Raw genomic sequence first — 24,822 nt, 5'->3', positions numbered from 1 at the left:
ATTAAACCGGCTGTAAACTTTAGCCTTCCTTCGAGCCATAAGGTTAATGTTTATGACGTCTTCTTTAACACTGCTACAACAACAACAGCATTTATTTAAACACGATAAAATATTCAGCAAAAGCTGATGTGCTCCAGTGTTGAGTGATGATTCACAAAAAATGGAAAATGAAACGTTCCCTCGAGTTTGTTGTTCGTAAAGCCCTTTAACTATCTTTTTGCCTCTTGTTTAAAAAGTGCGATATGTTCTCACACATCGCTGCACCAAATAGACCAAATAGCTCGCTCTTCCTGGCCGTCGCACAGTTAATCGGTTGTGAGAACCGAAAATTTAAAAACATAGGTTTCTTCTTCCATTGCTTTTCCACGGTTCTTGGTGAAAAACTGTACTCTTGCTGTAGACAGACGAAATTTATATGAAGCCAAATATTAGCAACTGTTACTTAGCGATACGCTTAAGCACAAATAAGAACTCGAGTGGGGACATACCTGCAATACCTGCAGAGACCGTAACGAGAAGGTCGGCCATGTTTGGTATCAAAGTGAAGCTCTCACTTCGTAGAATGCCATATTGGCGCCAAATCGACGATCAATCGAACTACATTGTCGTTAGGCTTCGTAAAAAACGGCCGATCTCGACGACGCACGGAAAATGTTATTGGAGCCCAGTCTCCCAACTTCACGGCCCAAAAATGTTGCACACAGCGAACCCGGCAGTTTTTATGGCGCGCGTGCCCAGCGTGGTGTGGCCTTGTTGGAGAAATAAGGTATCTTCTGCCATAAGAAGTTCCGCTATTGGCCTTGACTGCAACTGCTACAGCAGCCACCAGACAGAAAATCATGGAGCTCTTTAGTTTCTTATCAATAAAGATTTGGAAATGCGAAGACAAGCAAAAACCAACGACAAAAACCGACGCTTCGGTGTCATCATGACGCCAATGTCAAGGAGAAGTAAAAATTACAAAGTTTGCGGCAAGGTGTAACACTAAATTAGCATAAATATGTTAGGAGCTAATTATACAAGTACTTTTGCGCGAATTGAATCGCTTTGCACGTTCAGAGTGGGTTTTAGTTTGGTTTCTTTAGTTTCAAACAAGGTATTCAAATCATTGTCAGCCGAAACAGGAAGAATGTGAAATTGGTTGTTAAAAAGGTAACAACTGACATTGGAATTTTTCTTGGTTGGCTTAGGAGGTCACCACTAAAGGGGTTGAATGTCCAAGAACTTTGATTTATGTTAGAAATTATCAGACTTGTGGCCTACTGGCCCAAAAGTTCCTTGAAAAAATCAGCAAATAGGACGATTGCAATGTATCACAGTGGAACAACATTAAAAATCTAGCAGCATGTCTTATCATCCTCGAAATATCCACATGGCAGTGGTCGAATCATCATTGCAACCAGTGCTCTTGGTATGGGAGTGGATATGAAACGTCAGCATCGGGTTATTAATTATGGTCCTCCAAACAATATTGAAGCATATTTGCAGGCATTTGGTAGAGAAGGTAATTCTGAGGCATTACATCTCTTTCATGTGATTATCATCTTTCACATTGCTAGGATGAGAATATTAAATAAACAATTTTGCTTTCAAATTTAACAATGGCAATCATGTAATGAGGAAAGTATGGAATAAATGTCTTAAAACAAACCCTTTTTCTTGTGCGACCAAGGAAGAGAGAAAGAGTACAAAGATGATAAACAGCAGACATTTTTGCATTTCTTGCCTTTAATAGCAATGCACCAGCAGATCCAATTGTAGGCTTGAGTGATTGCATTTTCATCTGCGAATACTGGAACGACACTGCAATTGCCCTTAGAACCTTGTAAAGAATAGGTGCCTCCCTTTTCCACTCTTTCATAAGATTAGACCATTTAAATTCCTTCAGATCCTCTACAGACTGCATTTTAATACTGATTTTTTTCTCATAATTTTCCTGCATTCCTTGTCCAACTCCAAGCAAGAGCGGTCGATCAGTGCCTTGCACAACTGTTTGTATTTAAAAGCTTCCAAAGCAAAAGCTGATGTGGTCTTAGCCTTGCAAAGAGCAATCCCCAAGCTTTGCAAATTTGTTGGCAGTTCCTTTGAAATGGTTTTTTTGGGGTGATAAACAATAATCTGAATGTGAAAGATAAGTAAGGTTGTTAAATATATTATTTATGGAAACATTCAAAAAGAAAATTAACCATAAATCCTATTAAAAACTGTACACATCTATAGGCAGGGCTGGTACCAGGTTTTTGTCGAGTTTTCACAACTGCATTTGATGCAGGGGTGTGTCTGCATTTGTATTTGCTATTTCTCTCACTTTCTAATGAAAACTGAGATTATTGAAAAGTAGTGGCAACTATTTTTATTAGGCTATTTAATTTGGTACTATAATGACACACTTTGTAAAATGTCAGCTTAGTACAGGGTCATCTACCCACATCTAATAAACAAAAGCTTCCGCACTTAGCTTTTCTTTGTTTTTTTCAACATAGGTTGTATCGCATTTGTGCATACTCTGACAACTGTTCCTTTATTATAAACTGGGAAACAGCAACAATTTGATTTTCTTGTTTGGGTACTCTGCTTACAGGAAATTTTTAGCGATGCCTCTTTGTTGGTATCTGACACTACTGAGGCAAACTTTCAAATTGGATTCAAAAGACTTGCAGCTTAAGGCCCGTTTAAATGGTTTCAACATTTGACCAACATTCATTCAACAAAAGTTGAACGGATGTTGAGCAACAACAATTTATTTCAAAAACAACAATTTATTTCACATCGGTAATGTAGGAGGTGGTTACCCAGTCCCCCGAGCCTAATGGCTGATGTTAAAAACGCTCGAAAAATAAAATAAAGATGTGTATAGAAATGAAATATATTTACAAGTTAAATATATAATAAAAACGCAAAAGTATCGCCTAGCTCCCTACCCCTGCAAATGTTGGACGCAAAAAAAAGTGCAGAGGCCGTTCAAATGGTATCCAACATTGCACCAACAAAAGAAGCAACATTTTCGCGAAATTTGATTTTGAGGAACTAAAAACCAGACTCTCTCGTCCAGATGAACTAGCCGTCATATTGATTTGTCAATCATGGAGCACTAAGCAATAGCTTGTAAATGTTTGGCAGGGCTAATTACTGGGTCTTTCCGAAGGAAACGCCTGAGGTATAAACTCAGGCAGAAAAGTACCCTGACGGAAAGGTCATAGGAACCCAAGAAAAACTGGGCCAAGAAGAAAAATGTCAAAAACCTTTCCTTAGACATCCCATTCCCTTCACAGAGGACAGAGGAAGAGGAAGAGGCGTGGAAAGAAAGGTGGAGGAAAAGTGTAGATGCTTACTACGCCCAAGATAATCCTGTGAAGCAAGAGAGGATGCGTCCCTCAGAAATCCCAAATCCTGAGATGACATTAGTAGAACCGTTGAGACAGCTAGCTAATTTGGTGGATTTTATTAAGCCCGATGTACAACAGCAGCAACCCATTCAACCACCCCCCATTCAACAGTCTATCCCACCACCACCAGTTGAAGTGAATGTCTCGGAAGAAGGCGAGATACCTGAAGCAGGTAATTATCAATACGATACTCTGGAGGATTTACTGGCCAGTGTAGGAGTCTGCTACCCTTGCCCCATTCATAACTCGGGAATGAATGAAGTGCATTCACAGAAAGAATGGGTACAAGACGTCTTTCTCACCTGTTCCGTCGACAATTGCCCTGTGTTTACCAGTTTGAAGGAATACAGTACCTACAACGACCGATGTCGCAGACAGGGTCACGAGTGGTTTACCCTTGACAGGATTGCATCGATGAAGTGCGAGTGTGGCGAGACTCCTACATTGGGCATGTTCAAGTCAGAGCACAATTACAATCAATTGTATCTGCGATGTCAAATTATTTCAGTGGTGGCGATCCCTTCCCAAAGAAAGAAACATGACTATTCTCACGCGTTAATTTAATTTCTTTCTTTAGACTCTAAGACTCAGGACACCGCTGAAGTCGAAGATTTGATCACCATAAGAGTACAAGTATGGGAACATTTATGTATCGGATTGTTAAAATTATTGCGCGAAGTATTTTTATTCGGTTTAGAAGTAATAGAGAATCAATTTATTTCTTAGATCTTTAAGAAGGACTCCAAATAGCTTACGCCATGGGAAACCCGACTAAGCTGGAAGAACATTCTAGAGAAGACATCTTTCAAATAGCACAGTTGATTGGATTTTCCAAATTTAAGAAAGTATCGTCAAGATTAAACGTCACCAAAGACGAATTACAATGTATTAAACGTGATCTAGAATTGTACGAGTATGCTATGGATAAGTAGTGACAAAAAAATAAAATGTGTGATGTAAAGAGTTGTCTGTCATTGTTATTCCAAGCATGGGGAAACGCAGACGAATAAGGAAAGCTAAGAAAAAACAAAGAGGGGGTGCTTCTATTAGAAAAGCCAATCAATGGCTTAGAAAAGGCCCTTCACTCACCGATAAGATAGCTTATACAACCAGTATGTTGTTATCGGGCCCCGCTCCCGGATTTGGTAGCCAAGGAATGCTATTAGGAAAACAAGCTTTGAAAGGAATCGTCGATAATGTGAAACATTATAAGAAAAGACGCCGATAAATTTCATCAGTGTTTACCATGTCTCTGTGGTCGAAACTACTTTACGTTCATTACTCTGTACTCTCCTTCTTTTGTCGGAGAATAGAGAATATCGTCCACTCGTCAGAACACAGTCGTGTACTGTATGATATGATTCCTCCTGGATGCGAACTTACCTTGTTCAATTACGTAGTGAGACCTACCTTTTCCCTATCGCAAAGAGTGTTTCACTTGATGTTATTCATGAGATGGTATCGGGGGAAATATACATATAGAGGCTATCGCGAACTGTACTCGCAGTACCTTGGCAAGTATTGGATGACTTACTACTGCGTCAAAGTGTGGATGACGTTATTACTTCTCAAAGCATATTATGGAATGCAATGTCCAAGACAAAAACTGAACGCAATGAATACGAATCACCTGGACATATTGGGAGTTTAGGAGGTATTCAGCCGTATGCCAAAGCCCAAAAGATACCCCTATCTCAAGCCAAGAGAAGAATTGGAAAAGAATTTAGCTTATACCCTACACAAACCGCGTCGTCGCCGAGGAGAGTTAGCACCCGTGTTAGTCTTTGATATTGACGAACAATGGCTAGCCGATTTGATAAAAGTACAGACAATTGCTAAAGAAAATAAAGGGTTTCGATACATTTTGGTCGTGGTTGATGCGTTTTCTAAATATGCGTGGGCAGTACCCCTTAAAAAGAAAACGGGGAAAGAGGTGACAGATGCGTTTACTAAAATCGCAAAACAAGGTAGGAAACCCCAGAAATTACAAACGGATGCCGGCAAAGAATTTTATAACAAGACCTTTCAAACCTGGCTCACTGCGCAAGATATACACCATTTTTCCACGCACGAGAGATGCGGAAGCGAGTATCGCCGAACGATTCTTTCGTACCTTAAAAACCAAACTGTATCGCTATTTCACAGCTGCCAAGACCTTGAAACATACCGATATCCTACTCAAATTACTCTCGCAATATAACCACACCTTTCATCACAGCATACGCACGGCTCCCATCAAAGTGTCTGAAAAGAATAAAACTCAAGTGTGGGAGTCTTTGAACGGAGATTTAAAGGCTCGCAAGAAACCTCTATTTAAAGTGGGTGATAACAGCAGGAAGAAGATCTTCCAAGAAAAAGAAAAAATCAGGATGGGTGATTTTTTTCTCCTGTTACCTTCTCACGATCAAAGTCTCAAGTATTTGGCAAGAGTACCATATAACCCCAACATTAATTATGCATTCAGTCTTTGTTCAATGAAAACAATAGCGATAACAATAGAACTCCACAGAGACTAGTAGTCTTTGTTTTCAAAATTTGGATTTTTTTTTCTAAGTCTTTTTTGAAACAGGGTAAATTCGGCGCGTTTTGGCTTTGCAAAACGAGAAATTTAAGGCATTTTCCAGAGGTTTTTAATTTTGAAATATAATTTAATGTTCAGTTTCGCTTTGAAAGCGTAAAATTGGCCGGAAAATAACGTTAAGTCTACGGTCAGGCTTTAAATAGATGTTGTGTCTTACCTGTTCTTGTGGTTTTGGTTGATTCTTTCATTATCCTTTCGTGTCCTAGTGATGAAAATTGTTCGTGAAGGCCGGTGCATACAGCGATGCAAAGAAACCTTTGTATCTAGTCTTTCTGGACTTCATAAAGTTTGGCGATATGTTGGATAATGCTTCCAAAGGGATCGTTTCTGTAGTGCTGACGCCACATATATTCTTGTAGGTAGCCATCGAAAAGTCCTTTGGATGTTCCTGTTTGGGGCAAACCTCGCTTGATTCCCCACCATGTATTTTCGATGCCCTGTGTGTGCGCACCGGTGAATTCCGGCGCATTGAAGCTATTCCATCGCAACCCTTTTTTAAACATCGCCACTCGTACCGTCTCGCGATGAAGCACGTCGCGTCCAGCTAAGTTCATCGCTGCACCCAGCTCGAGGACATTTTACCGACGTCGCAAGCAGGTTTTGATCCTTACACCACTGTATGCACCGGTCGTGATCCGATAATATTCGAGAAAGTCGAATAAAATTCAGTCTCTCCATCTCCGAGTTGTTGTTGTCCTTCTTTCTATCTTCTTCTTTCGTTGATGTTATTAGAAAGAGGTATGAATAAATTTTGTTTTCTATGTGGTATTTGGCCAATCGTAGAGAAGAAGAAATGCATTCTTTAGTGCAAAGGGGACCTTTGATGCATTATATCAATGCACATATTGTTATGAAAATTATTTTACTGAAAGGTAAAAGAAAAAGTAGCTTTTGGAGAGGAACTCCTAAATGGTTTGCGTAGCATAGTGGTAAGGCTATGGTTTGATAATGGTCTGATAGTGACGCGTTGTCTGAGGAGCGATGGTTCAAGGCTCGGCAGAACTGCCATGAAGGTAAAAAGGAAAAATAAGAAAAAAAACCGAGGAGGAGTTATTGGGAACAAAGGGGAGAAAGGAATTGGGAACAAAGGGGAGAAGGGAGAAGAACGTGAGAAAGGAATGGAGACAAAAAAGCCGCTCTCAATCAATTTCTCTTTTATTGAAGCAGTAAGTACTTATTAGTAATGTATATATGCTAAACCCATGGGAATAAGTCATTGTCTTAAAAAACAATAGGGTGCATACATAATTAATGGTTGAATGCATAATTATGTATGGGGTTATATGGTACTCTTTCCAAGTATTTTCCCAACAATACTTGCAGCGCTTGGACCAATAGACTCGACCCACCCCTTCAGTTACCGGGAACTTATCAACTAGCCTTAGCGGGAATTTCGATGCCGGATGAAAATATCTTGACGCATTATCTGGCAGGATTACACAGTAGTGATTTAATAGCGCGCGTGGAAAGAATGGTCTATTCGGTGGATGATGATAAATTTCTAACTTACGCTATGGACATTGAAATGTATCGTCTTCGCAAACACCTGGTTGAGACGGTCGATGATTTTTTTCGTTGCATGGTCAAAGAGTCTCAAGTTTTATTTTTACAAGATTTTCCCGATTGGAAAATTCTTACGACGGATAAAAACGGCGCCAATTCACAATTTCGATTTGCATTCGATAGAGATCAACAAACGGTCAAAATTAACACCGACGCCATTCCCTTGAGTACGAGTTCAGCTGAAATTTTAAAGCGATGTCACTTGTTTCTACGAAAAGAATTGTGTATTCTCATGGGATGGGTGCACGTGTATAAAGATCAGAATAATAACGACTTATATCAAGGTGGGTCTAATTTAATGGTGCAAAAACGCGGCGATAGATCTACTGAAAATAGAACGGGTGCCGCTATTCGACCTAGAAGAAATCAAATGGAATCGATCAATGGATTGTTTAAATTTTACATGCACGAGGTGAATTGGACATTTACAAAGACCATAGATTCGTGTTGCAAAAATAAAAAAGTTCAAGAGTTATTTACGTGCATACCGATTTAGTCGACCCAAACAATATAGGAGATAGTCACTAAATAGTTAAAACTCGTCACGTACACTCGGACACTCAAAGGATACGATTATTATGCGCCTTCGCACTTAGACTACATTCCCTGAGAACTCATCGCATCGAAACCATTCATACGGATCTCCGCGAATTTCCAGACGAATTATTTGCACAGTTTGAAGAAGGCGGCAGCTGTTTTCTCGTTGTACATTTCCGTCGAATTAAATGAAAAAGCGGTGTAAATTGACTCGACATTCACTCGCATTTTTTTTTTAAAGAAGCGTCTATTGTCAAGCGTAAACAATGGAAGAATTTCAACTGGTATTAACGAGTCGCGATAAAAGCATTCAATATTTTCCACAAAATAAGAACAACTCGTGGAAAACTCGACTACCCAAACAACTACAATTGGAAGGTGCTTGGCACGTGGCTCTTTCTGGAATTAGTATACCTTCCGAAAATATTTTTACACAATGGTATACCACTCTTAGCAGTGACGATCTATTGGTACGCACCCAACGACCCACATGGAACATGCGACAAAGGGCGACAAGTTACATTTCAACAGAGGTGTTTTTGAGCGATTTAATTACTGCTCACAGATCAAGTCTTCAAAATATTTTTAAAGACATTCCAACAGTTTTTGATTTTTTACAAGCAATTTTTCACATTGAATACGATAAATTTCTTGCGGCTCTACCGTTCAACCAAAGTTTAAGCTACGACGAAACAGACCCAGCAGAATACAGAGTAGAATTTGATGTCTTGAATGAAACCGTCACCGTCACCGTCAATACCAACCTCATTGATGCAGATATGGCAGCGAATCGAACACGTGCTATAAACTTTTGGTTACGAGAAGATTTTTGTAGAGCTTTTAATTTTATCGAAGACACTAAATATACGCTTTACAATTCTTCTACGGATAAAATCAAAAACGGTCCTAACTTAAAATACACAAAACGCGGTACAAAATTTCTCGAAGATAGGAGTACATCGTCTTATCAGTATCGGTATTATCAAATGGCCCAACATACCTACACTAAAGATGTAGTGGGACAGGATATGACAAAAGCTGCTGCGGGAATTCTTTTTTACTGCTACGAAGTAAATTTCATTTTCGTAAACACCAAACGAGTGTGTTACAAAAACGGAAGCGGCACTAGAATGTTACAAGTCTATTCCAGTTTAGGAGAACCCGTGCGATCAAATTACCGATTTGTTAGCCATGATTCCGCATACGCCCAGACTATCCGGTACTAGTTATTACGAACCTCCTCTCCTTCAATATGTACCTTTAAGAAATAATACGATTTCTGTGATCGAGATAGAAGTGGGTGAAAGTGCCGAAAATATGTTAGCGCGCTTTACTGATGTGGGTGATACTATTGTCACTCTAACATTCAAACGAGTCAAATAAAGTCAATTAAAACCATTTATTGTTTTGACATCATTATTCCACGTGTTTCAAAAGGATATACCTAAAAGTGTTTAGTTCTCTTTCTTTTCGTTTTCTTCACTGTCTTTTTCTCCTTTACTTTTTTCTTTGGACTGTATAATGTGCTGCAAACATTTCTTGACTTGTTGAATGACTCCCCGCTTTAATTCCCGCCATTCGTTTGAAGTTTCAGGTTTCCACATGGTTTCAATATCCACCTCATACTTAGCCGAATTAAATTGGTGTCCGTCTCCTCGTTTTTAACAACGCGTCTAGTACTGCATCTGTAATGAATATCACGTATTCGGGCACCATTGCCACTGCATTTGGCGTAACAGCTGTGCCGTAGTCAAAAGAAGCCATCTTCTCAGTCTTGATTCGTAATGTTCGTCTAAGATGGTCAGCAAGAAAAAGAGGGTTCTATTCAGTTCGCATCAGTTTTTATGAATGAAGGGGTGTGATTACCTCGTTTCCAATCTCGAACTCATTCCCTCCCTGTCTTTTTTATTATAATAAAATTCCCCTGAGGCTTTCTGGGTTTAAAAACGAGTCTAGAAAAATCCGTTATCACTCTCAAAATTCAAAAACCAGTCAAATAAAGTCAAAAACAAATTTTATTTTTTTAAAAAACTATATGAAAAAGGACATGAATAAAATAGGGTTTTTTTACAAACAGTAACAAACAAAAAAATGTCCTCTTTTCCCCCAGCGTTTTCCTCCTTTGGCTTTTTTTTTTTTTTTTTTTTACATTTCTTTCTTGTCTTTCACTGTCCATTTCCTTGATCATTCCCCCTTCTTCTTAGTCTTCTTCTCATCCTCCTGATCCGGTGTCTCCTTGCTGTAATACGGCATAAGCGTACCAATCGTGCTAATTTAATACACCCCGCGTTTCTATCCACCCGGCTCGTCATAACTTGGTTGACCACAAGTGCAAGAAGACTACAAAAAGTGTGGATAACAAGTTCAATGTATTCCGTTGTTGCCGCACTCCTTGGATTTCCATCATGCCCCTTGCGCCAAAGGTTAATCAGAGTTTGCAGTCTTTGTCTTGTTATCGGATCTGTCCAGCTCATAAAATCTAAGATAGAAAGCAAAGGCTCTGGTAAATTTTCGTTATCCATTATCTGGTACTAAGACAGAGTGAATAAAAAAAAATTGACGCTAAAATTATACTTAGGTTTTTATCCCCTGGGATATCTGTGCCTCGTTACCAAAGGAGGTACTTGACCGCCGCCGCAAACCCATTACAAAAATAGCGACATCCGCCATTATTTTAAAATAATTCGCCACGTTCGTCACTTCGCTATCTCCACTCCATTTCAAATGCAATGCGGTAAAGATAACAATATGGGCTAAACCCGTTTTTACTCTCCTCGCCCCTTCCATGACTCAATCACGAGTGACAACCTTTAGTATTGGATGGATTTTGTATTTCGTTTTTAATTGAATAGAAGTTCATTAGTACTGTTTCGGAGATGACAAAAAAACCACACACACACACTTTTTGAATAAATAAAATGACATTTTTTTATTTGATTTTTTAATTACGCTACGTGACTACTTGACCTTTTTAAAATGCAATGTTAAAATACTCGCGCCTTCTTTTGAAATATCTGCTAACTCGTTTGTCAAAGTTTCGCTGAGTTGCGTTTCCACGACTTGAAATTGATTGTTCCGTAATTCGATATACTGAATTTGACTCGGATGAAAGTAATAGGTGCCTTTCTCTACTTCTTCCAATGGTACCTGACGCAACAAATCCGCGGTTTGATCTCCCATGAGAACGGGGTCGATCAGTGATGAATATAAGTACAAACTTCTATAAGCTCGATTCTTGAAAGGCACGTGGTCAGAAGAGCGATTTACGTGTAAAAATGTCCACTCTTTTCACTCATTAAAATCGATGCGTCACGGGATTATTTCGATCAACAAACGGAATGTCGTAGGTTTCATCTAACAATTCAACCGTGTCGTAACTTCTATCAAACGTCCATTTTTGTCCAATTTTTCGTACGTCCAAATTAGGTCCAGGTCGCGTGACGTTATCGTTGACTATTGATTGCCCGCTTACTCCTGTACCCGTCACCTGGGATTTTCACGTCCATCCGGAAACTTCGCACAATCCTTTAGCTAATTCAATATACACTTCTCTTCGAATTGTAAAATCTGTCATTTGATCGCGATCGATATTTATCGTATCTATTTCAATGGTACCTCTCTGACGGTCGATAATTGTATCGGAAAAATACTCTCGTAAATGAGCTGGACGATGATAAGTGAAATGAAGATATTCTTCTTTTGAAAGTGCTTCTAACACGTCAAACGATGTATCCATAGGTGACTGAATGTTTTATCATCACTTGTCTATCAGTAGGAGAAAAGGTAATGCGACTGGTTGATAATAGCACGTCGGAATCTTGAAGTGTCTCCAAATATTTTTGTAACTCACCATTTGATTCTCCTATTTTTCGCGTGGGCACACTAAGACTTGATAATCCCACTTGCCAAGTCCCTTCTAAACGAGTGGTTCGATCCAATCGATTTTTCCACGAGCGGTTTGAATTATCCGGATAATACTTTTTACTGGCATCGTTACTCGGTAATGTTAAAAAAAATTCCCCCTGTGAATCATCCTCAACTTCCATCTTGATTTCCACTTTGGTTTTCAAATTGTTTTAAATGCTCTTTATACGCTCGCACTCTTAAAGTCCAAAATGCTACTCATTCTTCATGCGACTTTGTTGGATTAAACACATCATACGGTTTATCTTTATGCATTTTCCAGAGAAGATCTTCATACTCCTGTTCTTTCTTCTCCTGTTCTAAACGTTCTGTTCGCTCTTGCTCTGTTTCCATGCTGTGTGTATGTGTGTTTGTGTGTGTGCAACCACAAGACGAAATGATAATCTAGTCTGAAAGTTCAGCCTCTTTATCCCATTCGTGACTGTCAAATATGTGCTCCACGTAATTATAAATAGATTTCATGATTTCGTTCCTGTGCCATTGAAATGTGTCGTCGTATGTAAATTTATTGTTTGGATATGTTTCCTTTGATTCTCTAACCACCTCATCGAAATTATGCGATTTCATATAAGCGCGAGCGTGTCGCATCATTCTCCTTAAAGAATCCTCGTCGGCAAACGAAATGATATCCAAAATACTTTCAATCTCCAACACGGATACTTTTGGATTGTCCACGATGTAATTCTGTCTTTCTACCGCATTCATGGCCATCCTTCTCGTTAGAAAGTTCACGTTCGACTACCACTTTTGTATATTCCAACACGGCTTTAAATTTCTCGTTTCTCTTTTCGACTACGTCACGTGTTTCGTAGTCCGATAGCGGTTGTTTGGCGTCTTGAAGGTACAAATCTACTCTGTTTACAATTCGCTGTAATGTGTCGGCGTCTGCAAATCTAGCAATGCTTTCCAAACTATCGTTTGGAAAGCATTGCACTTCTATGCATACAAACACTTACGTTAATGTTGGGCATGATTTTTACTTCTTCTTGCTCTTCTTCTGGCTTCTTCTCTCGACTTCTTCTCTCGACTTCTAGCTGGAGGAATCAACTTCTGTACTGACGCTAGAACCTCTGCTAGTTATATAGGGAAATTATAGCGTCCCCACGTTGGGCCGCGGCGTGGGTATATATCCAATCATATTTTAATCTTTTTAACGGTAGAATTATAATTTTACTGCGTCCTCCGTATGATTGACAGCAAATGAATGGCTGGTAATGTAATCAATTTGTGATATTTTTGACACCTGTCACTCACGACTCAGTGAAAAAATATATAGAAGACGCTAACTTTCGCATCAGTTCATTTCAACCACGTCTTCTCTTCGAATCACATCAATATTTTTTCAACACTCGTTGCGAGTTAGTCACCGACTAACACCTCGCGGCTTATGGAAATTTTTTCATATTTACATATTACCCGACTCTTTGCATGCGTTTGTCATACCGCCACCTAATCCTCTCTAAATCCCTTTGCTACCATTAACCATTACTTCACAATCGATCCGTCTGCATTTACACTTGTATCAATCCCTTAGGTAATACCTATTGTTTTTTTCATCTTTTTAGAAAAATTTGCAAGGAGCAGAATCGTTTGAATTTTATTTCAGAGTTCCTTTTTCACACCGTAAACCATTTTTGTTTGCATGTATACTTTGAAGATACACGAGTTTTTAATAATATATTTGATTTTGTCCTCGTGTACCGGTTCACAAGAGCCGTTACAAAAGACCGAACAATACACAATAGCTAACCAATGACTCCTAAACAAAGAAAGAACAATGGTAATTCCCTTGTGAACCGGTACACCTGGTTGGCGCGATGTTCGCTTTTGTTCATTTCCCTTTATAATTTTTGTTCCTAGACACCTTCATTGTTTACTTTTTCTGCTTGGGAATGCAGGCATCTATTTTATTTTCTAAAGTATTTCTTACAAGGTATTCTTTCAGATCGCGAACTCTTTATTGTATATAATCATTATGACTTTTTTGTGGAATGTAATTGTTTTTTCGATCTCGTGTCACATGTATGTTTCGCGCTTCAACCGGCACGAGTAGAGATGTTAGATACATCCGATCATTTATGTCGTCGCTATTTTTCAGGTATTTGTATTTCGTTTTATAGTGTTCCTACTGAATAAACCCATTCCTTGCATGGCGTAGTTTATGCTAAGCCTATTGTATTTCGTTCTCTAGTATTTAAGTAATGGTCCGCGTAAGAACTATAGTAAAACGAGCGGGAATCCGGCAGCGAGAGCCGTTTGCCACGATGCCGAGAAAATTACAAAACAACGCTTGTTATTGGATAAACGGAAATAAGCGCCAAATTCAAATCTTTGGTTCGAAATTTTGTGGCTCATACTCCATTAAAGTTAAAGACGCAAGGGCCGACAATCGTTCATAAACATATATGTATGTTCCAGTTAACGTTTTTGAATATTTATGTGGGGAAAACCAGTTTTGCGAATGATTTCTTCATTCAGAAAAATATAATCTGTCAAAAGAGGCCTGCTTTCTTTTTTTCATAGACGTGCATTACTGATCATCAAACGCCATTGGTGCGGTTTGGAAGATTATCTCACCTCAGTTTCCCGGAATCGGATGACATGTCGTCGCGAAACTCGCAACACGTGCGCAAGACCATAGTCTTATTTCTCAGCACTGGTTTGCAAACTGAAATTTGGTTAACCAAACTATGGCCTATAGGTAACTTTTCTTTAGAGAAGTCCACCTCGTTTGGGAAAATATAAATGAAGTTACTCAAACCCTGATTTTTTATTTTCCTTAGAAAGAGACACGCGCGGGATGAAAATGAAAAAGAGGATTGCGCCAGTTCAAAGCGGCCAAGATTTTATCCCCTGGTGAGTAGGTTTTAAGTACTGGCATAACTCAGTAGTAAGAGAACATGAAGACATTTTGTATTTCAGTATTTGGTTTTCCCAGATGGATTGTACAAACTACTAATGCGCACAGTGTATCGAATACAGTACGAGATTCTTAACATCGAAGTACCTAATGGAATCCTCTTGATATTTTTCAGAAACGAAACCTTTTCATGCTGTACGGCAAAAACCCTGCTTCAAATACGAAGATTGCAGTGGTTGAGCATTTACGGAAGGGAAAAGATTTCCAGTCCATTGCCCGTGAAACGCAAGTGACGCTGGCTACGGCGGAAGTTTATGCTATCGACTCCTTCGCGGCGAATGCACCACTCGATGAAAACATGCTCGCGAGCCATCTTCAAGTCGATAGCGATGCGTTTCAAGTTATCAGGACCGCCATCGTCAAGAACAGTGATGGAAAATTGCGGTCAGTTAAAGACGAGCTTAAGGATGCTTTTTCCTATAACCAAATAAGATTTGTAATTGCCTGCCTTATTCGAGACATCGAAATGTAGAAAGGACCTAACATCTAATGGTAAATCGATTCGTTTTTCGTACTCTATGCCTCGTTCTTTTCTGTTGCAGTCTTATTGAACGAGACGCCTGTAAAAGTTTTTCACTATTTTCGCGCAGATCTGATCGGCATTTCAAACTGTTCAATGAGTCATTGTGTGACTATCAGGACGTCACGCACCCCTTTTTACAATGTGTGTTACACTAACAGCAATAAAAGTTTTCATTTTTGCAAAGTTTGTCCATCAATAAAATCTTCATAATTTATATTTCTATATACATAATAAAAAAAAATATGTATTTGCCCCTTGACTATTTCTGTTTCTCATTTCTCTCAGCTAAGGGGTGTAACTCATCCTTGTTTGAACTATATTTTGTTTACTCTTGTCTGGAAATTCCGGGGGGGGGGAAGGTTCACAACAACAAAATTCATGGGGGAGGTATGGATATCTCTTGGAACGACACAATCTGGGATAAAATGGGTTTCGCTTTATACGTTTGAGCTAGCCTGCCGCCCGGAAATCACCCATCCCACGTGTAACTCTAAATATCTGCTGTCTTAGAACGAAACTTATGTGCGTGCAATAGGCAAAAGAAGATTCCATTGTTAGTTATGAGAAACAGGAACTATGGAAGTTACCCCGATGTCAATGGCCCAGTAAGCGTAATGCATTCTTGTAAACCAAAGAGCCAGATAATCTGCCAGACCAGTAGCAGGAAAAGCAATGATTGCACCAGTGGTCTTGTGTCGGTGAGAATCAGTTATCATCGATGACCCATCCCCATTGATTATAAGCAGCATCGATCGCCCACCAGTAACTATTACATGGCAGCTCTGAACTTTGGCAATGGCAAGTGTTTTGAATACGTCTTTCAGCTGCTCCACACGATTTGCACCAATGATGTCATACTGATGGTCAATTTTGTCCACAAAGCACTCCTCACCAGCAATTTCAATGGCATCGTCTACTGCTACATTGACTGCATCACCTTCAAAAATGTCATCATGTATGTCATTGCCACTCAGTATGGCTTCAATCAGTGACACTTTCCAGTTGTTCTGCAGCTGCGAGGCAATTGGGGGCTGCAGACCATTAGCAAAGTATATATGGCCAAATCTCAAGGCAATAAATGTACAGGCATTACTACCCATCCTACCATTTATGGTAGGATGGGTAGTAACGCCTGTAGTGGGTAGTAATGTAGTATTCATTCAAACGCGACAAAAACATAGGCAATTTGTTGGTCAGAAGTTCTTTTCAGACTAATGACCAACCAGGCACTTTTAAATGCGCTCGTGCACGATGCAAAACGTGTCCTTTCATTCACAACACTGATAAAATATCGGGACCTAAACGAACCATTAAGATCACCGATCACTTCACGTGCACCTCCGCCAATGTAATCTATTGCATAACTTGCACTTATTGCAAAAAGATATACGTCGGCGAAACAGGCAGAAGACTAGGTGACCGATTCCGAAAACACCTTCGAGACGTGGAAAGGAATGACAAGGACACATCGAAACCAGTCGCTAGACATTTTAATTTTCCTTGCACTTAGGTGGCACGGAAAGCCGTAAAAATCTTGAACAAAAGCTCATCTTTCAAACCGGCAGTCTAAATCCCACAGGGATCAACGAACGCTTTTCGTTCCACTAATTTATTTATGTTTTTCTCGTTGCCATGCTCCCACCAATAACGTAGCTCCATTTTCTGCCTTTAAAAGGACACACAATCCACAATTCCTCTATTCGCTCCGACGAAGGGCTAACGCTCGAAACGTCAGCTTTTGTAATCATCACAGTGGCCAATTTACCATTTCAACTTTGTTGATATATCCAAATTATACCTGTTACGGTATTTTCCAAACCGCCAGAAAGATATAACTCGTACAACTCAACTACTTTATTGACTGACGTAATAACTACGAAGCGATATCGACAACCAGTACAATAACTATCTTTTTCACTTAGCTACGGAGCGATATAAATACTAATACAATCAGTATCCTTGTAACTTAGAGCCCTTTACAAATAATATCACTTAAATCTCAGTGTACTACCGCACAACTCACAGTTCTCTTGAAAATCTTTAACAAATTGTCGACGTCCGTAATTCTTTCTCTCACGCAGCCTTCCACACGGCTTTCAATTCCAGTAAACAACTCTGTCCGGCTCCCGCTCCTCTGGGCTCTTCGCAACAGCAGTTATAGCTCACTAAAAGGCCTCTTTCTTTAAGCTAGCGTGACTCCTTATATATCTTTCAGAAAAGTTCTAGAATGTTCTAGAGATCTGTAATATTGCTATTTTTAGAAACATTACACTATGATTACATCATAACAAAAATATGCTGAGTCACGGTTCTAGAAGGTTCTCCTTAAAGTTCTCGCTTAGTCATCATAACTAAATGTTCTAGAAACTTCTTCGTTCTATTTTTAATAATTACGTAACGCAACGCACTCTAGAAAAATATGGGCGCTCTCCATAACATACCATTTATGGTAGATTGGCTGAGTTGTAGTGGAAATTGCCACTCCTAAAAAAGGCAGGAGTATGCAGGCTGTTGCTTCCTTGTGGCAAATGTTCAGGGCTTTGCTGGGGGCACGCTTCCTCTCTAACCTGTGTAGTCAATGTTTCACCTTCCCTGACAAGGCTTGGCCTTACATCTGAGTGATCCATGACTGGTTGAGCAGATTCTGTTTGCTGGGTGTTTGGCTCAACAGCGTTGGACTGTTGATTTCTTGATTAGGGGATGCTACATGTTGCCATTTCTTCAGCCAGGGCATTGGCGGCATTCTTTCTCTTTTGGTGAGAGGTGCTCCGCCAGCTGCGGATTTGGCTTTCTTTCAGTGGCTCCATCCCACACTGCTTCATCACCTCAATGGCATCTTTAGGGTTGGCACGAATTCCCTGAGTGGCCTGACGGTCATAGAATTGGACCATTATCTCCTTTTGTGCCATGGTAAATGTCACCCGCTTACCATTTCGCTACTTGATGGCAAACCCCTCTGGTGATTGCTTCTCTTTGTGAACATAATGATCCTCCCTGGCCTTGTTTGCAGTAATGAGGGGCTCAGGTACATGTTGCACAAGATTGATACTGTATGCAGTAGCAGGCACAGTGCACTGGGTTTCTGCTCGTTCTGTTGGAGTAATTTATTGATGGATGGTAGCTCCAGTAGCTCCAGCAAGAGGAACTGTTCTTCCAGAAAGTGACTGTAATTGGACCTTGGTTGTCTTTACCTCCTTTCCGACTCCTGCCAAAGATCTGGCCACCAAGCCTCCAGCATAATCGCCTTCTAGAGGAAAAGTGAAGCTACCATACAACGAGATGTCCTTGAGGGTACCCATTTTCTTTGGTGCTTTTCCTCTGTCAATCAAGAGCTCAAAGGAAGATGTATTCTTGATGCTCTCCAAAGAAAAATTTACAGTATAAATGAAACTTGGTTGACTTCTGATAAAAACAAATCAACTTATAATCCCCACAGTACAAGGTATTTCATCTATGATAGTCTTCTGTGTAATAATTGCGAAATATCACAACTGTCAGATGCAACCTGCCTGTTATTTCAAATTAACCACATGTGACAGGCAGACTTGCTCTATCTTCTTGCTACTACGATGCAACTATACTCAAATAGGTGTGTGAAATTCATGAAAGTTAATTTTTTTTTGGGGGGGGAGGAGTAGCTGGAATAAATATAATGAAGAGAGAAAAGCAAACTAACATGTATTACAAAAATGCATCCCTAACTTACCGAAACAAGTTCTGCCAATTGTTCACCAGTTTCCAGGTCATTTCCAACACGTACCCAGCGCACAATCTTGTGGCTAATGTGGGCAAAATGGGTGTTCAACACGGTTTTGCCTTCCCCTGCCTCAAAATTATTGTACTCAACCAGAGACACATCAAAGCATTGGTTCACTTCTACCAAGTAGACCAACAAGCTGGTATTGTGGTGGTGGGGCCCGTTGTCTGAAAACGAGCAACCAAAGCGAAAATAGAGTTAAGTTGTCATGGCAAATGTACAAAATACATTTAAATGTATAATAATCATGTAATAATAATAATAATAATAATAATAATCAAGGCTGTGCATTAAGAAAAATTACAAGGAGCCTAAAGGTTCCAAAGTATGAGATCGAGGGCACTCAGCATAAAGCTTATATGAAAAGAAGTAAGTTTATCTGGTCGCCCAAAGGCAAAAGTTATTCACGGTCGCCTGAGGCACCTGGGCACCCTTAGGGCACAGCCCTGACAATAATAATGATAATGATAATATTAATAATAATAATAATACAGCTATAATAATAATAGTAATAACAACAATAGCAATAGCAGTAACAATGACAATTATAATAGAAAAGGTTCCTTTAACCTGTACAGTAGCTATATATTAAAACAACAACTAATTCACCAAATTCATGTAAGGTTGAAATGTGCTAACAACACTTACCAGAAAACAAATACACCTTGAATCCAGGAAATGCAGACTCAAGCCAGCGAAAGCCAATATCCAGAGCACTCTGTGTGAACCACGTGTCCTGTTTTGTGTCTTCACACCACAGGTCTATCATTTCTGCAGATCGCTGGTCTGGTAGTACTTGGGCAATAACATAAAACCCATGGAGTGAAATGCCCCGTTTTCCATACCAATTGCGTTGGTTCTCTCGTGTTCGCATGCCAAGTTCCAACTTAATTTTATAGTCCATGACAGTAACACATTCTCCAGGCTTGAAGTGCCTCAAGGCAAACTTGTAGAAATCAGCTTGATGTTTTGTCCGCAAAAAATGCGAAACATAACTACACTGTGTGTTGATTGATTCTTGAAGATAATTTTCAATCTTTTCACTTTCAGTGGAATTAGTTGAATTCTGCAGTGAAGTAGTTAGCTTATCACAAACTTGATAAAACTTTGTCATTTCATGCATACTATCAGGGTGCTCCTCAGAACAAGTCCCAAATGCATAAGCAAGACAAAGCTCTAAGCAAGAAAGTGTCTTTCTGCTAACTTGGAGTAATTCCTTATAAGGAATGTGTGATGGTCCGTTAGCTCCTTGACCACCATGGCAGGGTCAAAAGAGTTTGACTCTCCCCCTCCAAGGTTAGCAATTTTGTGGACAAGTTCGCACATTGCATCAAAGTTTGTGTGACCAAAGTCATCACACAAATTGCAGAGACCTGCCAGCATAGTGTTAGTGCGAAAGCTTTTTGGCAAATGAGTGTAAACAAAGGTCCTTCAGGGAATCTTGCCAGTAACGCAGAGCTGTTTCTTTCCCATTCACCAAGACTCCACGGCAAGATGACGCTCTGGCAATGTCATCCCGGGTGAGGAGTTCTGTCAATTCTTGCAGAATTTGTGGGCTGACCCGCTGCCTAGTAAATTTTCAGTCGCCAGGTGGTACACCACCACGTCCAAACAAGATGCAATGTACTCTTGCTGCTGTGATGGTGTTGGAAGAGCACTGGAATAATGACGTAATCTGCCAATCTTTTTGGCTGCTTCAACCCGTGAGCTGACATCTAATGGTGTGTCTCCAAACATAGCAATTTTGCTCTTGTCCTTGGTGTTGCCAATCAAAAGTTTTTGTTTCTGTCCTTTTGAATTTTTCTTTGCTTGTTTTCGAGCCTCCTTATCCTTGCAGCTTTTGAATTCTTTAGCTAAGGCCTGAAGAAACTGATCTGCATGAGGCGAAGGTTGCTGCAATGTAACAAACAGCTGCTTCCAACTACTGCTTTGCAGAATGTCCTCCATAAGTTGGACTAATGGTTGCCCAGGCTCAAAGTGAACATACTTAAGTGCCACTGACTTAAGTGTCTCCAGGATTTCTGAACGCATGTCTCTCTTTGTTCGATCTTGGGCTTCCTGGTAAGGCCTCAAGGGAAGATTAGGCACTTGGGTCCCTCTCGACAAATTCACCACGGAATTCTTGCTTTTGTCTGCATTTGTTACGATCTGGAAGACATCATTTATTTTTCATATCAGCCTTGTGAGAGAAGACATCCAAAATTACAAACTAATCTGACGTATGTTTTAAATTTTAGAGCGCACAATGAAGAAAAAGGGATTTCATATTGATGCCTCAAAAATCAAATGATCAAATGTATTCACTTCTCACTCTTTTACTTTAATTTCGTAAAAAGAATGGATCATTGAGAATAAAAAGCTCGTAACTTTTGTTTACAAAGTGTTTATAACAACTATAAAAAAGGCAGTGCAACAAACTAACACAAAAAACTGTTGATATTAGACAGGCGTGATTTGTCACAAAACTTTTTCCAATTGTTGGGCCAGAAAAATTATATGCCCTGAAACATGCCAAGTTCACTTGCTGATAAACCTTTAATGCGTCTACCACATACGCATTTTCTATCCAAAACAGTGAAATAAATAAGCTTACTGTTTGAATTTGGGATTCTGACATGTCACATCCACAGTCAATTTCTACTGGTGCAGGCTGTTGGATATCCAAATCCCTTAGGAATATATAAAAGCAGAAGTAAATTTAGTTTACAGCAATAACTTGCCTAGCTAAAAGCTTTTCTTCTATCTGAAGAACACAGAATTGTAATACAGTTTCAAATCTTTGCACAAATCTAAGAGTGAAATAAAGATGCTTACTGTTTGAATTTGGGCTTCGGTGGCAAACAGAGGGTCCCCATACATGAGGATGCAGATTGCTGAATATCCAAATCACGAGCAACTGAATCTGTCTAAAGTAAAATAAAACGGAAAACAAATTAAGTTTACAGCAATGACTTGCCTCTAGCGTCTAGCTAAAGGACAAGAATTGAAGAACGGTTTCAAATCTTCTCACCTTGGTCTACGAAAGTGTTATTCAAACGTGTGTTAGCCCAATATTATATCAAAATTTCCCTACCTCGGCTGTTAATTTTCGGCATTTTTCCTCCACACTAATGCGACCTCGGCAAGCAACACAAATATGCCTCTTCCTCTTTCCATGCTTCGTATCAGGAGAGCAGAAGTTTAGTTCGTAAAAATTCGCAACTCGCATTTCGATTTGCTCGGCGTGATGCCATTCCTCATGCTTGGCGCACGAACACACAGCTTTCGGGGGCATTGCCCGAAAACAAAACAAAATAGACGGCACAAAAACCTAAAAAATCTTCAACACAGAATAACAAATATGAAAACTAATTTTCGACACGTTAAATGACTGATTGTATAGAGAGCAAACAAGGTGAGTCTTAATCTCGGAAGGATCCAATATGGCGGTCGCCAACTACGATTTCTCGGAAAACTGTTTTAACTGCTTGCCCACATACGAATCCCTCGATATTCTCCGGAACAATAGACATGACGTAAAGCTAGTCAAAAACACAAAGGATTTATAATTTTTCGGACATTTTCGTAAAGAAATCAGAAAAAGTTGTGTTTTAGCCAATCACAGAGCTAGAGTTAATTGATTTCGCAATTCTAAAACTGATCACTACTGCACATGCGTTGCCACAGAGCGCTATCGTTCTTACGCGGACCATTACTTAATAAACACATTCAGTTCAATTTACTTTATTGAGTCTTTGACGCCTATTTGTACAACGAATGTCATTCCATCGGTCTGAATATTTCACTACCGTTCATGCTTCTACCTCTCCCATGACTAGATTTGTTTTTTGCCCGGAATCTTGCCAACCTTCATAGGTTTTCATGACATCCTCAAAAGTAAAGCAGTTATCCTGAATTTTCTTTACTACTCTCACAAATTCATACCAATGCGTAAATAAGTACAGCTGCATGTGGGCTCCTTTGGGAATACCAAACAGTCTTAGTTTTTCAGTGACCGCATGGTCCATGAGTGGACACCACTCGTCAAAATTAATTCTTTCAATTTCGTTTCGGCGCGGGAGAATAAACGGTTCGTCTTGTTTTAAAATCTCGCGAACGAGTACCAGAAATATCCACACATCTCTATAGTCGGCGACTTGGGAAATGAGGCGATGGCCTATTTCTAAGGACGGCGTGTCTTCAATCCTAAGATGGCATGTAGTAAGACGCGGGAGCGACCCGTTTTGGTACAGGAATGTGTATCGAATTTATAGATTTCGTGAGGGCATAAATAGGTTTGATAATATACTTCTTTGGGGTACGAATCGGGAAGCTCTTTACAACACTCCATCGGCACATAAATGACTACAAACATTTCATTACAAACAAATTTATTGTTTCACACCCTACTTCACATTAAAATCGAATCTGTTCACACAGAAAAAATGATTAAACTAAAATGATCATCGTCTCAAATTAAACTAAAATGTTCATCGTCTCAAATGTTCCTTTTGCACCAACTGATTACTCATTCTCTTTCTCCGGTTCTTTTCCCCTTTCTCCAGTTTCGCGCTCAATCGTTTTTCTGCTATGTAGCGCAGTACCTTGCGCACACCGTCCACTGCCACTCTCTTCTTTTCTAGGAACAATTCATCCTCGGAGAGCTCTGGTTGACTAATGCCAGCTTCGATTGATTCGAATATTCTGCAGTGAAATACCCGTAATTTTTTGCTCCCGCCGAAATATCCTCTTCATTCAATATATCCAAAATGGTGTCCAGCATAAGGTAAATCTGTTCAGGCATTAAGACCGTTTTCTTTATCACGATACGACAAGAAGCCATTTCTTCTTCTTTTCATCAATGTGTTTCTGGTAGAAAAGAGGACGCCTCGTGGTTTGACTCTCTCTCATATATACATCTTTAACCAATCATGTTCTGTTTCTTGTGACACGTGCACACCATGCGATACCCATGACACACACACCCAGAACGTGATACTCCTTTGTCATTACTTTACCAGTCTTTAAGACTAGGTTTACACTAGAGGAAATTGTTCCGTATTCGTGATGAATCCGAAACGTTTTAGTACCGGATTGATTCTGCCGTTTACACGAAAGTTGACGAATCCGAAATAAAAACTTCCCGGTTTGGTCATTTCTCCGGAGATTTTGAATCCGGAATTTAAAGTGAGAACTTTGAATCCGATGACTTTTGAATCTGGAAAGTTTTGTCGTGTAACCGCTTTTTTTCTCGGATCCGGATATTATTTCCGCCTGCAATCTTTTGAGTTTGCGGTGAAACCAAAATGGATCTGGTGCCAACATTGCTGGCGGTCTCCGGTTGCCTAATCTTGTTGCAGGTTCAGGCGATAAATTTTATCATGTGTACCGCAGTGTTTCTGAAGAAACGCAAATTATTATTGCAAGGAAGTTTAACGTCAGCCACACTTAATCGCCGACGACGTAGACTGCTTGGCATCTGTCCAACTCAAATTTGCCTCAGTGGCATCTGGATCTACTCTAGCCTTTTTTGGGGAGGCATTTTCACTTTGTCGATCGAACGACGAAACAACACTGGGCTTGGTAACCATTTCATTTCGAATGTTCCCGGAGTTGTCGTTGTGTGTAAACGGTCAGAAATCCGAATATCCT

The 24,822-nt window shown here is 39.8% G+C and overlaps 2 protein-coding genes and 1 long non-coding RNA gene across 4 annotated transcripts; 1 reads left to right on the top strand and 2 right to left on the bottom strand.

The window, feature by feature from the left end:
- Positions 1–10,064: 10,064 nt before the first annotated feature.
- On the bottom strand, positions 10,065–20,321 carry LOC148718802 (uncharacterized). 2 transcript variants are annotated; one of them, XM_088741463.1, is made up of 3 exons: positions 19,840–20,321; positions 19,141–19,358; positions 10,065–10,546 (listed from the first exon to the last, which is right to left on the bottom strand). In XM_088741463.1, exons 1-3 carry the CDS (start codon positions 20,312–20,314, stop codon positions 10,538–10,540), a joined length of 702 nt encoding a protein of 233 aa, XP_088597589.1. In that variant the 5' UTR covers positions 20,315–20,321; the 3' UTR covers positions 10,065–10,537. The 2 variants fall into 2 exon arrangements, with proteins under 2 accessions (XP_088597589.1, XP_088597588.1); XM_088741462.1 differs by lacking the exon at positions 10,065–10,546 and adding an exon at positions 17,271–18,793.
- Positions 13,862–15,039, top strand: LOC148718803 (uncharacterized). The gene is made up of 3 exons (XR_015994104.1): positions 13,862–14,089; positions 14,775–14,847; positions 15,027–15,039. It is a non-coding gene; the product is annotated as an uncharacterized LOC148718803 (long non-coding RNA).
- A 403-nt stretch (positions 20,322–20,724) lies between the features above and the next one.
- On the bottom strand, positions 20,725–22,884 carry LOC148718801 (uncharacterized). Its single transcript, XM_088741461.1, has 4 exons — positions 22,265–22,884; positions 22,006–22,097; positions 21,785–21,860; positions 20,725–21,339 (listed from the first exon to the last, which is right to left on the bottom strand). Exons 1-4 carry the CDS (start codon positions 22,463–22,465, stop codon positions 20,725–20,727), a joined length of 984 nt encoding a protein of 327 aa, XP_088597587.1. The 5' UTR covers positions 22,466–22,884.
- Between the last annotated feature and the right edge of the window lie 1,938 nt (positions 22,885–24,822).

Source organism: Stylophora pistillata, chromosome 12 (genome assembly GCF_964205215.1).
Source record: "Stylophora pistillata chromosome 12, jaStyPist1.2, whole genome shotgun sequence".
Classification (NCBI taxonomy): Eukaryota; Metazoa; Cnidaria; class Anthozoa; order Scleractinia; family Pocilloporidae; genus Stylophora; species Stylophora pistillata.
Note: the sequence above shows the minus strand (reverse complement) of the source record. Positions and strands in the feature narration are given on the sequence as shown.